General features: G+C 44.8%; 1 protein-coding gene across 1 annotated transcript in view; it reads left to right on the top strand.

Annotated features, from left to right (window-relative positions):
* LOC133238305 (zinc finger protein with KRAB and SCAN domains 1) overlaps positions 1 to 14,353 on the top strand; it is a 31,325-nt gene that overhangs the window by 14,440 nt on the left and 2,532 nt on the right. The window contains exons 7-8 of the mRNA XM_061401235.1: positions 8,968 to 9,120; positions 13,644 to 14,126. Coding sequence (XP_061257219.1) covers positions 8,968 to 9,120; positions 13,644 to 14,126 — 636 coding nt within the window. The remainder of the gene's footprint in view (positions 1 to 8,967; positions 9,121 to 13,643; positions 14,127 to 14,353) is intronic.

The following is a 14,353-nucleotide window of genomic DNA, read 5'->3' as shown; positions in this document are numbered from 1 at the left end:
CGTGTGAAAGTTTTCATCACTCCCCAGAAGAGACGCTTCTCCTGGCGGGCGTATATTTATATTTATATCCTGGACAGCCCCGGACATAGTGCTGAACATGTAAGAAGTGTTCCTTAGGCCTGACTTCTAGCACGACTTTTACATTCACCACAGAGCCCGTGAGTCAGGAGTACCTGAAACACGGTAGCCTGGGCCAGCTTGTGAGACCTTCAGAGCCAAGGGCATTGCTAGAGCTCCAGAGTCTCATGCCTGTTTTTGTCTTGAAGATAAACATGTCAGTCCACCACCAGCATAGACTCTTATCTGGACCCAGATCAGAGAGAGAATACCAGGGAATATCAGAAGTGACTTTGTTGTCATCATCTTAAAAAAGACACTTAGGCTGTTGCTGGATGTCTGTTTATGGCAAAGATGTTCACCAGAACCTATCAGTCAACTGCTGGACGCCGTGATGATTGGAGCACTTTCTGAATCGTGTGGAACGTTAAACAATAAAGTTCAGAAGATGTGATTTCTGTTGCTTTTCAGAAAAAGGAACATTTTTTCCCCACCCCTTCCAGAAACTTTGAAAAAACATTTTACACCATTATCTGGCAGTTACTAAACATGTCTGTTGCTCCAAGAAGCTCACCAGCCTACTGAAACGTAGGTGGTTGTGTCGCAGTCATTCTGCACAGGGTCTTTTTTGCTTCTCGTCACTGAAGGCTGCGGTGAGGCTGTGAAACTTGGATCTTTCCCACCATCTGTGCAGGAGGTTGCACTCCCTTCTTTTAGAAGCTCATGACAGACCATTTTTGGATACACACACACACACAAGCCCCAAGCAGCGTGGGCTACACAGGAAGTCATCAGGGCTTCAGGTAGGGGTGACTGCTCATGCAGGAGCTTAGAAACTGACTAAGAACACACCTGAAGACTAGCCTCATGATAGGAGACTCCCCACCCCCCTGCCACATAGAGTTTGAGATTTTCCGTCAAGAACTAAAACTGTCATTCGTCACTTGTTCGTCAGCCAACAACGCAGCCTTATGAGACAGTGTCAGCTTCATGGGGAGCCATGGGGGTGGGGGCAGCTGTAGCCTCAACTCCAGGCCAGATAGCACTAATCCTCTGGCCTCTGTAACTTGGACCTGCCCCCAGCTTCCGTGCAGCTCCTGAGCAGTCGCATCAGTGTGTTGCCTGGGGCAATTTCACCGAGGTCAGCTGGTGACCAGAGTAGTCTATCCAACTGGGTTAAGAAAAGGAGCGGTACTCCAGAAGGGCAAACCTGACTAACTTTTGATAGAAAAGGGAAGGTAGAAGAAACTGCTTTGAGGAATTTTCTTCAGAGTAAGACAAGGATGGTCAAGTAGAAAACTTGATGCATTTGAGCAAAGACTTCTGCTGCCAGGGAACTACGGAAAGCAGTGAGGTGCTTACCTCCAGACACTGATCAAAGTACCACCTGTTCCGAAGAGGGAAAGAACGTTGGTTGGGTCCACCTTGGCCTTTTTGCGCCACAACTCCATGCCAACATAATTCTGCCATCATTTCTTTTTATGGAAATTATAACCTGTTCCCCCATATGTAATTCCCATTTTCCTGGGATATCGTACTGACTGGGACGGCTATGGGGGTTGCTCCAGGTCTTCAGCACATGGACTCCTTGAAATAGCTGTTTGAAGACATCTTTTGTGAAGAAAACAGGCTACTGCTGTTTATTAAAACTATTGGCATTGAATTCATTTATCAGCTGCTCAGCACAAAGTATAATTGGGTCATGGTCCAGAAGGCTCACAACATCTAAATTAGTGCTTGGAATCATCATTCGAAAGTCCTCAACTGGCTGAAGTCTGTTAACAGTTCAAGGACTCTAGTTAACTGTTGGCATGCTAGCTGACCCAGTGGAAATATTTGAGAGGTTTTTAAAAATATTCCTTAACCTTGCCAGGAAGAGAAGTAAAATTCTTCAGGTTACTGGGCATTTGTTTCTGCTTCATCCTGGCAGACAAGGCTTAAAGCCTAAGACTGCAGATGTATGAGGCATCTTGATATGTAGGGCACTTAGTATTTTATTAAAGACATAAAAGTGAAACTGCTAACGATGTACAGACAGGTTGACCCTTTTGATGGGTAAGAATTCGCATCTTACCTGGCATCAGAAAATTCATTCCAGGAAGGAACCTCTTCAATGTGATAAATATGGCAAAGCCTTTAATCACATTTCAGCTCTTAGCATCAAAAAGCTCACTGTAAATAAACATTGTTAATACTATCTGTGAGGAAAACTTTCCACGTATAGCGCTCATTGCTTTGGACAGAAAAGGAATTCCTTCAGTGTGTTCCAGTCATGTAACGAATTTCAGAAACACTGTGGAGAAAGCTCAATCTTAACTGCAGAGGATCCACAGAAGAAAAAAAATGTGGGGAAATGCTAAAGAAATAGCAAAATGTACAATTTCTGACAAAACTTGTTGCTCTTGGGAACTTCTGTATATTTTGTATGATCATGTCAGTGTCTGTGTTTTGCACCCCAGCCCCTGTCACTCTGTATACTCCCTGTACCAGATAATGTATTTTTATTTTAATCTATTTGACAGAACACATCAATCACTCCAAAAGAGCAGTGTTTTGGAGTGAGTAGTGAAATTGACACAGACAAAAAGTCAATTCACAGAACTGAGGAGAGGGAACAGTGAGGGGAAAAAAAAAAAACTTCATAGTTTGGTGCTTATCAAGTCAAGAACTTAGGAATGAGTAGATTCGTTAGGAGGGACAGGTGAGTAGGGAACTAAAATGGAACAGTTTGCTATAGACGCCTGCAGTTTCCACAGCCAGAAACTCAACGCTTAGCTGCCAGATCACCGTTTCCAGCAAGGAGAATGGGTTCTCTGAGCTTGTCGGGGGCGAAAGAAGGTCTGCTCCATGAATTGAGAGTAGGGAGTGGACTGGGAAGGCCAGGGGGACCACTAACTATCTTGACCTGGACCAGTGGTGTAAAGCATCATCCTGCTTCCCCCACTAACTCTTACCTCTGTGTTGAGAAAACGTGGGGTAGGAAAACACCAAGATGGACTTTTCCCTGGAAAACAGACACAGATGCATCCAGGCCCTGGCATTGCAGTGTTCACTCTGTATACCTCCTGTGTACAGGAGTCTCCTGTATACCTCCCCTGATCCCACTCACCTACCCTGGCCTGTGATTATTAAGAGAGGGCTTGAGAAGATTCACAGCTGAGAAAGAACTTTTTTCTGTTCTTTATCCTAGAGTTGATCACCTTTTATTGCAGGGTCTGGTCATCCTGACATACTCATCTAAAGCTAGCTAACCAGGTTCATCCTACCACCCTCACGGAAGAATCATCATGTAAATTGGTGTAATGGAATTAACCCGTAGTCAGACAGTGACAGCAATACCTGCCAGAGAAGCCATGTGTTTGTGGTCCGATTCTGTGCAGCTGCTCAGAAATAGCGATGAGGGGGCCATGGTGCCTGAACTGGGAAACCAAATGCAGGTCTGCAGATTGCAAAGCAAAATGTAGGATCAGAAAAGGAAAGTAAGTGGTATAAATAGATGTTTTTGTAGAAGTTAGAGTAGATTTTTATTTCAGCTACTGCTGGAGAATATAATAGAAAGCATTGTTTAAAAAGTTTCTAACATTTGGGTTTCATTCCTGGGATGGACACACTACTGTACATTGAAAAGTAGTTACTTATTTTGCTATTCAAATTAATTTTTTATTCTATCTAAAACTGAAATTATCTGTTTTACTTTTCAGAGCTTTGTAAAAACAAACTTGAAGTTATAGGGAGGTAAGCCATCTCCGATTCTGCAGGTCAAACAGAAGTTTGGGAAATATTTTAGACATCACATAATAAGAATGTCTTAACATGAGAACTTAGTTTCATATTGTCTGGTTCTGTTTAATAGTGGATACCACAAACCTCGTGTTTTTCTCTTATCCTGAAACCATGGAAGGTAAAGAGACATTAGATTGACTTCTGAACAATGGTCTGTTATTTAACAGGTTTTTCTTTTAATTGTTGAGTTTCTCACCTCCATTTACTAAAGAATCATGACTCACTTCAAATTGCACAGCAGTCAGCAAAGTTAATTGGCCCTAAATTAAATTTTCTCCCTTCAGCAAGCACTCATTAAGCAGTCAGGCTGAGTGTGTTAAGATGCAGAGTTAAGTTTGTGAGGTATTGAAAGGTGATGCTGAAACTGGGATTTCATTCCAGCGTCAGATGTGGGTTTCAAGTTCCTTTGGTCCAGGGAAGGGACTGGGCAGCCACAGGTGCCCCCAAGTTGCTTTTGGTTATTCTCCCAACAAGGTCAGATGCGCCATGAAGGAGAGTGGAGAGGAGGGATGTAGAAGACAGACTCCAGCTGCTTAAGAGTGACAGGGGAGCCTGGGGGAGAGAGGAGAGAGACTGCCCATGAGTTGTGGACCAGTATTCGCCCGCCTTTCCACCTGGCCCCTGCCCCGCCTGAGCAAGGACAGAGCATATTAGAGATGCTTCTGCTGGTGGTAGGGGTTCTTATGTGAAAACAGATATGTGAGGGGGGTGGGTGGGAGGAAACAGGTTGTGATGATACAGGAAAATCTGTGAGTTTAGGGGCAAGGGGTGGGGTATGCAGGCAAAATCAGCAATTATTTTAAAATGAACATATGTATTTTTATTAGCTTTTAGTTAAATAGAGATTATTACGCCCAGGTCAACACGATAAGCCTAAATATATATAGAGAACTAACTCAGGCATTGTCTTGTTTATCTGTAGACTGAATAAAATAAACCTTTCCTGTTTTGTCAGTTCCTGGTATCTTCGTTTAGAATAAATTAGACCAAAAGAAGAAGCTCACTTGTCTTTGTACACCCCCAGAGTTAAGTTATTGCTGTTCAACCCTGGCCTTTTCATTTCACTGGTCTTTGAAGAGTCCAGGTGCTTGATAGATGTTCAGTAAATGATTTTTTAAGTGAACTTGTTTATTTAAAATCCTCTAACATTTATGGAAAGACTTCTTTCGGTAAGTAATGGGATCTTAGAGGGAAAGTGGTTTTTTTGTTGTTGTTGTTAAAGCTAAGAAACTCCTCCATTGAAGAGTCTTTTGAAACCTTGCTCGAGAGCTAGAAGTTTCAATCATGAAAAATAGCAGCAAACTGAAACTGATATGCACTTGCAGTCAATGGTCCATTTCAGGAGGCTGGTGCTGTCTGACAGAGAAATGTTTAGTGAGGTCGGGGAAGGAGATGGTGGGGATTTGTAATAAATATTCTCTATGTTCTCTTCCGAATCTTGGTAAAACAATAAATTATCATCTCTAGGTGGCAATAGTTGTGATGTTTGTGTTTTGTTGTCCTTGGTTGCATAAAATGTACATTTTGGATAAAGAAACAGAAGTATAATTTCAAAGACAAAAACACGTACTGTCACCCACAAACAACCCTCAACCAAATGACATGTCCTAAGTAATTTCTCAGGAGCTTAGGTAGCTTCTAAGAGGGCAACAGAATGAAAAGCCGTGGAATAAAAATGCTTTTTAACGATCTCCTAAAACAATTTTCTCATAAAATGAAACCATTAAAATAATCTTTGAGCACTTTATGAATCTTAGAAAACAGAACATCCTAATGGTAAGAACAGCATGTAAAACTGATGGTTTAGATCTTTAAATATGACTTCTAATAACCTTGTTTATTAGAAACGTTTTTTTTGCTTTGTCTCATTTAAGTAATTTTTTTCACTCTATTTAGAAACCAGAGAGAAGTGCAGAGTGTTCTGTTTTCCCCTGAGCTTCAGTTTTCATATCCTAAAGGGGTCCTAAAGGAACAGTATTTGCCCTGGAATAATGGACATTGCTGATACAGGTTTAAGAGGCCTTTCCAAACTTTGCCTGTCCATTCATCAGTAGTCGCCACCACCACCTCCCAAGTCTCAGGTGTCTTCAGCACAGCCTCCACTCCAGATGCCTGAATGCAGGAGGTGCTGGTCTGAGTCTTCTACCTGAGTTATCGGTCACTGTGCACCCTGCATTGGATTCTGGACTTGAATTTTAAAAGACATCAACCACCGGAGGGAAAAACAAAACCACCTCTGGTGTGCAATGAGGGGTTTTGCTTGGTGAGGAAAGAAGGCATAAGAACTTGGTCTCTACCCTCAAGTATCTCTAAAGGCTTGTCAGGTCAGAAGAGAGATTCAGTCTGTTCTCCACGACTCCAGGAAATAGATTTAAATCCCTTTCAGTAAACATTGTCAGACCACGTCCTGGGTGTCAGGAATAATAGGTTCTGCAATGAGTAAGGCAGATACATAAAACCAGCTCTGCCCAGCCTCAGCCTCTAATTGTCCTGGCAGAGGCAAATTAGAAAAAGGCACCTCTTCTCAAGACACTTGGCTGCCTTGTGCTGGCGAGTTGTGATAACCGCACAACTCCAGGGACTTCCCTGGGGGTCCAGTGGCTAAGACTCCACCTTCTCAATGCAGGGGGCAAGGCTTCCCTCCCTGGTCAGGGAACTAGATCCCACGTGCTGCAACTAAGAGCCAGCACAGCCAAATAAATATTAAACTGTACAACTCCCTGATAAGATGAATGGTGCCCCCCCCCCGGGGGGGGGGTTTGTAGGGCCCAAGTTGCACAACCAGGAGGAGTGACCCCAGTGGAAGTCGCTAGGAGAAGGAACCTTGTTGCCAAGTCAGCCAGAGCAGGTTGCTGCATCGAATCAGGTCACCTGTGACACCTGGGGTCCTGGGCAGGAAGGGATTTTGCAAGTGGGAGGGTTGGGCCACATGCCCTTTGTGATCTCCATCTACTCAGAGATAATGCAGTTTTTTTCTAGGTTCTTCCACGACAAGGGGCAATGAGCTGGCAACATGCTCTCTTGTAAAGTCTTGGCAGAAAACTATCTTCTCTTGTTAAGACAAGTGGCCTTCTCCAGAGAAGGTAGGATAACAAAGGATCTGCGATGGGCAGAGCCACATCCATGGCGGTGGGGCATGGGAAGCCGACATTAAAACACAGGAAATGAGAAAAATATTGTAGCCCAGAGTTTTGAAAATTAAAATGTCCTTAGTATTGGTACAGCTAATTACAAAGCTAGCTCACTCTCCTGTGATCCAGGCGCTTTAAAGTTGTCAGAGGAGGTTGTTATTACGCCCCTTTTCCAGGTAATTAAATTGCATCTTCAAGTCCCCCAAGGCTCATTAGCACAGAATTCCAGGTCTAAGCTATGAGGTTGTCTTAACTACATCACCTTGATTCTCTTTTCATTTTCTTTAGCTGAATGAATGTCTTTGCAACTTCCCAACAGGCTGTACAGGTGGATTCCTGGGGGTGGGGGTGGGGGGCAGTGCGAGCTTTCCTTGTTTTAAGAGAAATCAAGGTTTGATCACCCTCTACTGGCAAAGCATAGTGATAGCAGCAAAAATAAGTGAGTGAAACTTAAGGGACAAAGATCCTGAAAGCAGCTCTCTTGGAGAGAAAAAACAACCACCCTGTCCAAAACAGAGGAGGGAGCCGAGACTTATAATAACCAGCGTAGCATTTCGCTTTCCAGATTTCTGCTACAAAGGGAAGGGGACTCCCCCCCCCCTTTTTCTTTTCAAACCAAATCTTCCAAAACAAAAGAAAACTGAGTAATGTAGAGAGTGAAGGGGGAGAATATGGCAGAGTATGGAGATTTATTTAAGAAACCGAGGGCCCTCAGAGGGTCATGTTACACTTCACATTGCAAGATTCAGAAACAACTTTCAGACAAGATTGTGAAACTGTTGTAGCTGATCTTTGGGACAATCGTGGCAATTTCCAAATATTTTGAAGGGGCTGACAAGAACTACCACATGCATTTTGTGAGAGGAAAAGCTCAGGCAAAACTAGGATCAACATGGGAATTCCCTGATGGTTCAGTGGTCAAGATTTGGCGGTTTCACTGCTGAGGGCCTGGGTTCCATCCGTGATTGAGGAACTAAGAGTCCACAAACCTTGTGGCACAGTTTAAAAAAAAAAAGACTAGGATCAATGAGTTGAAATTACAGGAAAGCAAATGTTTAGTTGAACTTTTTGCAAGTAGAACTCTCCATAAGTTTCTTTGTATGTGATTGTTGAATGAATTCATTGGGAAGAGTATGAGGTTCTTGGAAGCCAAAACAATTCTGAAATGCAGATGCCACATCCCAGCAAGCCACCAACCACACTGGTTAACTTTATTTGCTGTGTGGTCTTTTCTCTAGTTGCTGAGAGCAGGGGCTCCTCCCTAGATGTGCGCCGTCTTCATTGCAGTTGCTTCTCTTATTATGGAGTACAGCCTCAATAGTTGTGCACGGTGCATCGGCTGAGTTGCTCTGCAGTATGCGGGATCGTCCTACTTCGGGATAGAACCTGTGTCTCCTACATTGGCAGGTGGATTCTTTACCACTAAGCCACCAGGGAAGTCCCAACTTGTGTGCCTTTTGAGGGATCAATCCCTTATTTACAGTTAGTCCCTAATTGCAATTGAGCAAGAGCGGGGGTGGGGGGAGGAGGTTGATAACGTAGGCACGGACCTCCGTACCGAGTGCTGCGACACCAGGTGCACCTATAAGGTGACATCAGAGATCTCTGTCCAGGAAGCTTAGAACCCACAGAGGCCCAAGGGCACAGCTACTTCAGCTGGATGCCGCCGGGAGAGAAAGAACTGAATCTCGGGCTTAGAGGGCTAAGTGTGGAACTCCATGTTCATAAACGGGGACCGAGTTCCCACGCTGTGACCAGCCTGAGGATCACAGGAGAACTGGCCTCAAGTCCAGGAGGGGGAACCGAGGTCACCGCGCAGAGCCCACGCCTCTCCCTGGCCCGGCGAGAAGCTGCGGGGTGCGAACACCGCCAAGACTTCGTCTAGTCGGCCCTTTCTTAGTTTAAAAAAAAAAAAAAAGGAGTGCGGGAAAAAAAAGGGGGGGAGGTGCGGACTAGGTCCCCGGCTGTTAACATTGCGGGGGCTTCTCTCCTCTAGTCCCTGCGGGGCAGGAACCTTCGGCGAACCCGAGACACCGAGATGCAGAGAAGACCTCCCGAGTTCCTAGAGGGGCCGCTGCGGCCCCTCGCAGCTCTCCGCGGGCGGAGCTATGACGTACTTCCGGCTGCGCCGGCCGCGGTGCGCGTTGAGGTGTCCCAGCGGCCTGAGCGGCTCTGACTCACGGTGAGCCTCCTGGTCCACGGTTCGCGTGGCGGGCGGAAGAGGGAGTTTCCGCCGAAAGGGTGCGGGGAGGGACGAGTGGATTAGGCAGCTGTGGCCTCTGGGGACTCCCCAGACCGGTCCTGGGAGGGAGGTGGGAGGAGGTCTCTGTCCCTACCTAGGCCCAGATGGCGGAGGCCTTTGCTCTCGTGAAAGCATTTCCGCCCCTGCCCCCACCCCCGGGTTTAACAAGTGAAAGTTGGTCTCTTTCGCGTTACAAAGCAGTTTTTTTTCTGCCTTCGGTGAGCCCAGTCGCCAGTCAGCTAGAACAGGGATGTTTTCTCTTATTTCCCGGGCTCTGAGTAGGCGGTCCAAATTCAAGGCTAATTGATTTAAGAAACTGAGCCTCGGAAGTCTTGTGTATTGTCTGAAATATGGGAGGGACTAAGTCCGTTGGGCATTGTTCAGGTTAGAAAGTACGTAACAGGAATCTGCTCAAGTTTAGAAACCCATTTTAGAGGGCCGTTTACTTACAGTTTGTCTAGAGAAAGGTGATCTGGTGAGTGAGGTACTTAGAAACTCCTGTTATAAAAGGAACAGTTGGAAGAGTTGTGAAGAAAAGAGTTAAGCAAGACAACTGTTTTCAGGTGTTGGAAGGCTACTACGGAGAAAGTAAGTTTTGGACTAGGAGCGAACTAGGATCAGTGAAGAAAGAGAAAAAGTGATGCAGAATTTGGTGCAGTTTAAAGAAGCAAGAAACTCAGAAAACTATCCAACAGTAGAAATCTGTGCCTCAAAATTATCAGATTTGCCTGCGTAGGAGTTTTCAGTTACCAAAGGGTAACATTTTAAGGGTAACAGAGGAGCCTGGTGGGCTGCCGTCTATGGGGTCGCAGAGTCGGACATGACTGAAGCGACTTAGCAGCAGCAGTAGCCGCAACATTTTAAAAGTTCTAGGAGGAAAAAAAAAAGCATTCTAGCAGCAATAGGTAAATCCCATTTAATTGTTAGAATTTATAATAATAACTTGGTTCATTTATGCCTGATCTTCTAGAATGGGATTTGGGACACTTTTGGGGGGCGTGTAAGCTTTGGGAAATTGGCCTAAAGGAGGGGAAAAAACTCGGAACAGAATAAACACTTCTGCTTGTAGACTATGAACTTTTGCTCTTTGGCCCTTTTGTGCTAAACAGTCTAGATAGCTTAAAGAAGATAGTTCATTGTGGTTGAAGACAATGTGAGTAATGAAATCTCTGTTTTCTATTCACATGCTTTTTTATTTTATAAACTATTTATTGAGAAAAATTGAGAAGCCAAGATCTGGAGGGCATCCCTAAGTGAACCTTTAGACAAACTCAGCATAACCAGATGTTTGGTCAAGACCAAATACTGGCTTTGACAGGGTAAGGGTGGGAATAAACCATTATCAGATTAAAAAAAAAAAAAAAATTCTTTACCAGTCTGACAGGTGGAAGAAAGAGGAGAGACAAAGGACAAGGAAATCCAAGAGGCAACAGGGATTGAAATCCTTGAGGCCTTGTTTTTTGTCCTGTGATGATTTTGGCTTTTACTCCGTATGAGACACGAAGCCTTGAAAGGTGTGAACAGAGGAATGATGTGATCTGATGTATAATATTTTATAGACAACCGAGACTTCCTTGGTGGTCCAGCGTTTAAGACTCTGCGCTTCCACTGCAGGGGGCTTAGTTCCCTGTGAGGGAACTAAGAGCCTGCATGCTGTGTGGTGGGGCAGAAAAAAGAAAAAAGGCACCGATGATGGACTGGGACAGCAGTGTTGGAGGAAGTGAGATGTGGTTGAATTCTGAATCTCTTGGGTGTAGAGCTAAGAAGATTTACTCCTGAATTGTGTGTAGAATGTGAAAGAGGAGTCAGGAATGACCAGGGTTTTTTTGCTCCAGAAAACAGAACAGTAGAATTGCCATTCACTGAGATGAGTAGCTTTGGAGGAATGATGGGAAGTGCAGTTTTGGACACGTTAAGTTTGGGAAGCCGCTGGACATGCTGGTGGCAAGGTCAAGTGGGTGGTTGGTTGTAAGAGTCTGGCGCTCAGAAGAGAGGTCCAGGCTGGAGAGTGTGAATTGGCGAATGTGAATAAATAGATGGTAATTAAAGCCACGCAACCAGATGATATCAAGGAGAGTGAGTGCAATTAGGAAGAAGGCTCCAGGTGCCCAGCCTGCCACATGTTGGTGGCCTTACTGAGGCATGAATTTGAATTGCGGGCACTGCAAAACTGGTGTGCTACAATAAATCACTGAACTACTGGGCTCAGTTACTACTGACGGTACTCAGCAGTAACATTTAGGAAAACTTTCTTCCTAAAGTTTTGCAAAGGCAGTGGTTTGATGTAGTGGCATCTGTGTTTGGATTTGCTAAGTTCGGGGTAACAGTTCCCATGTGAACGTGATGCAGGACACACCCTGTTTAATGCCTCCTGTGCCGCGTTATAACCCCTAGTGTCTGAATTTCCCAGGCTGAATCCCAGAAGCTGAGCCACCCAATGGAGAGTCCCTCTGTTCTTGGGGTGCCCTCCTCTGGCCAGAGTAGGAAATTCTGTAATAGTTAAGTTAGAGTTGTTCCTACGTGCTAGAGACAAGACGGCAGTGCTTCCCTGCTCAGTTTTCAAGTAACCCTCATCCTGGGAGCTTCAGTGGCATACTGACTGCAGAGAGCAGCATAAAGGAGTGTTCAGTGCTGACTCTGGTCCTGTGCAGGAGCAGTGGTGCCTTGTAGGATGCTTCAGAGTTGGGGTACCATAGAGGGGAGTTCAGCTATCATCCCTAGAATTCTGCACGAATTAGCAGCTGATAATTACCAACTTTCTCATAAAAGCGAGGTTGCATATTGAGGTTTCATTCTTAGAACTCCATTTCCTGTATTTTTAATTACCCAAATTGATCACAGAAATAAAGGGGAAGAGTCATATAAAATATGTTTTAAATACATATTTCCCAAATGTGTAAAGCTAAATACATGATATAAAAGCTGTAACAGACATGTACCTTTGTTGGAAGGTTCTGCATGGGCTGGAATTGGTGCTTTTTTGTTTTCCTGGGTGGTTTTTTGTTTTTTTTTTGAAGACCATAGAATTTGGGCATTAGAAGTAAAATCTATCTTGGTTTGTTAAAAACTGCTTATGATCCTTTAAAGATTTTATGATTTTTCTAGTTACAAAAGTAATATCCACTAAAGAAAATTTAGAAAATGAAAAAGACTTTTAAAAATTGAACTCATACATAATTCTCTATCCCAGAAATATCACAGTTAGTGTTTTTCCTTTTTTCCTTCATGGTGATTATGTGTATATTGTGTGTGTGTGTGTGCACGATATTTCAGGTACAGTCAGACCAGATCCATGGAGGCTGACATGCATGTTAGAAATGAGCATACTTTGCTGCATGGCTCAGGAAACTCAGACAGGGGCTCTATCAACCTGGATGGGTGGGGTGGGGAGGGAGGTTCCAAAGGGAGGGGATATGTCTTTGGCTCCTTATTGAGACTGTTGGAATTTTCCTTACTCAGATCCAGTATAAGAACACATATATGACAGAAAAGATGCTGCTTAGAGTTTGAAAACATGCTTGTCAGGAAGGCCAGTCATAAGCATGTAAGATTAATTAACTTACGGAGTTTTCTTTCAGAGCATATTTAATAATAGGGTGATTCTGTTGTCGATTCACTTTCTACTTTTCCGTCTCCCCCTTTCTCTGTCCCCTACTGGTAATCACTAGTTTGTTCTCTGTATGTGTGGGTCTGTTTCTTTTTTGTTACATTCACTGGTTTTATTGTTTAGAGTTCACATGTAAGTGACAATGTACAGTATTTGTTTTTCTCTCTCTGGCTTGTTGCACTAAGCATAATACCCACCAAGTCCATCCATCCATGTTGTTGCAGATGGTTCCATTCTTTTTTATGGCTGAGTAGTATTTGCGCACGCACACCCCTTTCTAGCTGTTCATCTGTTGATCGTCACTTAGGATGCTTCCATATCTTGGCAGTTGTAAACAATGCTGGTATGAATATTGAGTGGTTTAGTCTCTAAGTCATGTCCAACTCTTTGTGACTTCATGGACTGTAGCCCACCCACAGGCTCCTCTTTCTGTGGGATTTCCCAGGCAAGAAGACTGGAGTGAGTGGCCACTTCTCCAGGGGATCTTCCCCACCCAGGGATTGAACCTGGATCCCCTACATTGCAGACAGATTCTTTACCAACTGAGCCACCAGGGAAGGCCCATGTATATTTTTGAATGAGTGTTTTCATTTTCTTCAGCTAGCTATGCAAAAGTGGAATTGAGCCACAGATCACTCTTTCAGAGAATGAAGACAAAATCAGATCAAAATAGAATATTGCTGAGCTGACGCTAGCAAGATTTTTGATAGTCATCGTTATATGGTATTTTTATAGTGGCTATAATTTCCACAATTTTTTAGAGACCAAAAAGCATACTTTTTCTTTTGATAATTTTATGGTAATCATATTTTCATAGGTTTAACGTGTAGCCCTAAAGAACCAGAAACCCACAGGAACCAATATTCCTGCTCCACGGAATCCTGTCTGTAGTGACAGCTGTTTCTGGAGTACCTCCGAGATGAAGGTGCTGGGCATGGCCACAGTTCTGGGCCCTAGGCCTCCACAGGAGCAGGGGCCTGTGATTGTGAAGATTGAGGAGGAGGAAGAGAAAGGGAAGCGCCTTCCCATGGAGATATTCCGCCAGCGCTTCAGGCAGTTTGGGTACCACGACACCCCTGGCCCGCGGGAGGCCCTCAGCCAGCTCCGGGTGCTCTGCTGCGAGTGGCTGCGGCCCGAGATCCACACCAAGGAGCAGATCCTGGAGCTGCTGGTGCTCGAGCAGTTCCTGACCATCCTGCCCCAGGAGCTCCAGGCCTGGGTGCAGGAGCACTGCCCAGAGAGCGCCGAAGAGGCCGTCACTCTCCTGGAGGATCTGGAACGGGAGCTGGATGAGCCGGCACCACAGGTAGGCCGGGGCGCCCTCCCCCTCGAGATTGAGAGCCCAGCGGACCAGGCAGGGGCGGGTGTGTCCACAATGCTGAGAGTGACTGACAGGACCTTCCGCCGAGCTAGACCGTCTTTTCTCCTGGTTTTCTTCTGTTATCCTGTGTGGAATTGAGGGATTACCCTTGGGAGTTGAATGGAATGGAGGGTCTCTTTTCTAGAGGTTCTACATAGCTGTTCTGAGATTTT

Source organism: Bos javanicus, chromosome 25 (assembly GCF_032452875.1).
Source record: "Bos javanicus breed banteng chromosome 25, ARS-OSU_banteng_1.0, whole genome shotgun sequence".
Lineage (NCBI taxonomy): Eukaryota > Metazoa > Chordata > Mammalia > Artiodactyla > Bovidae > Bos > Bos javanicus.
Note: the sequence above shows the minus strand (reverse complement) of the source record. Positions and strands in the feature narration are given on the sequence as shown.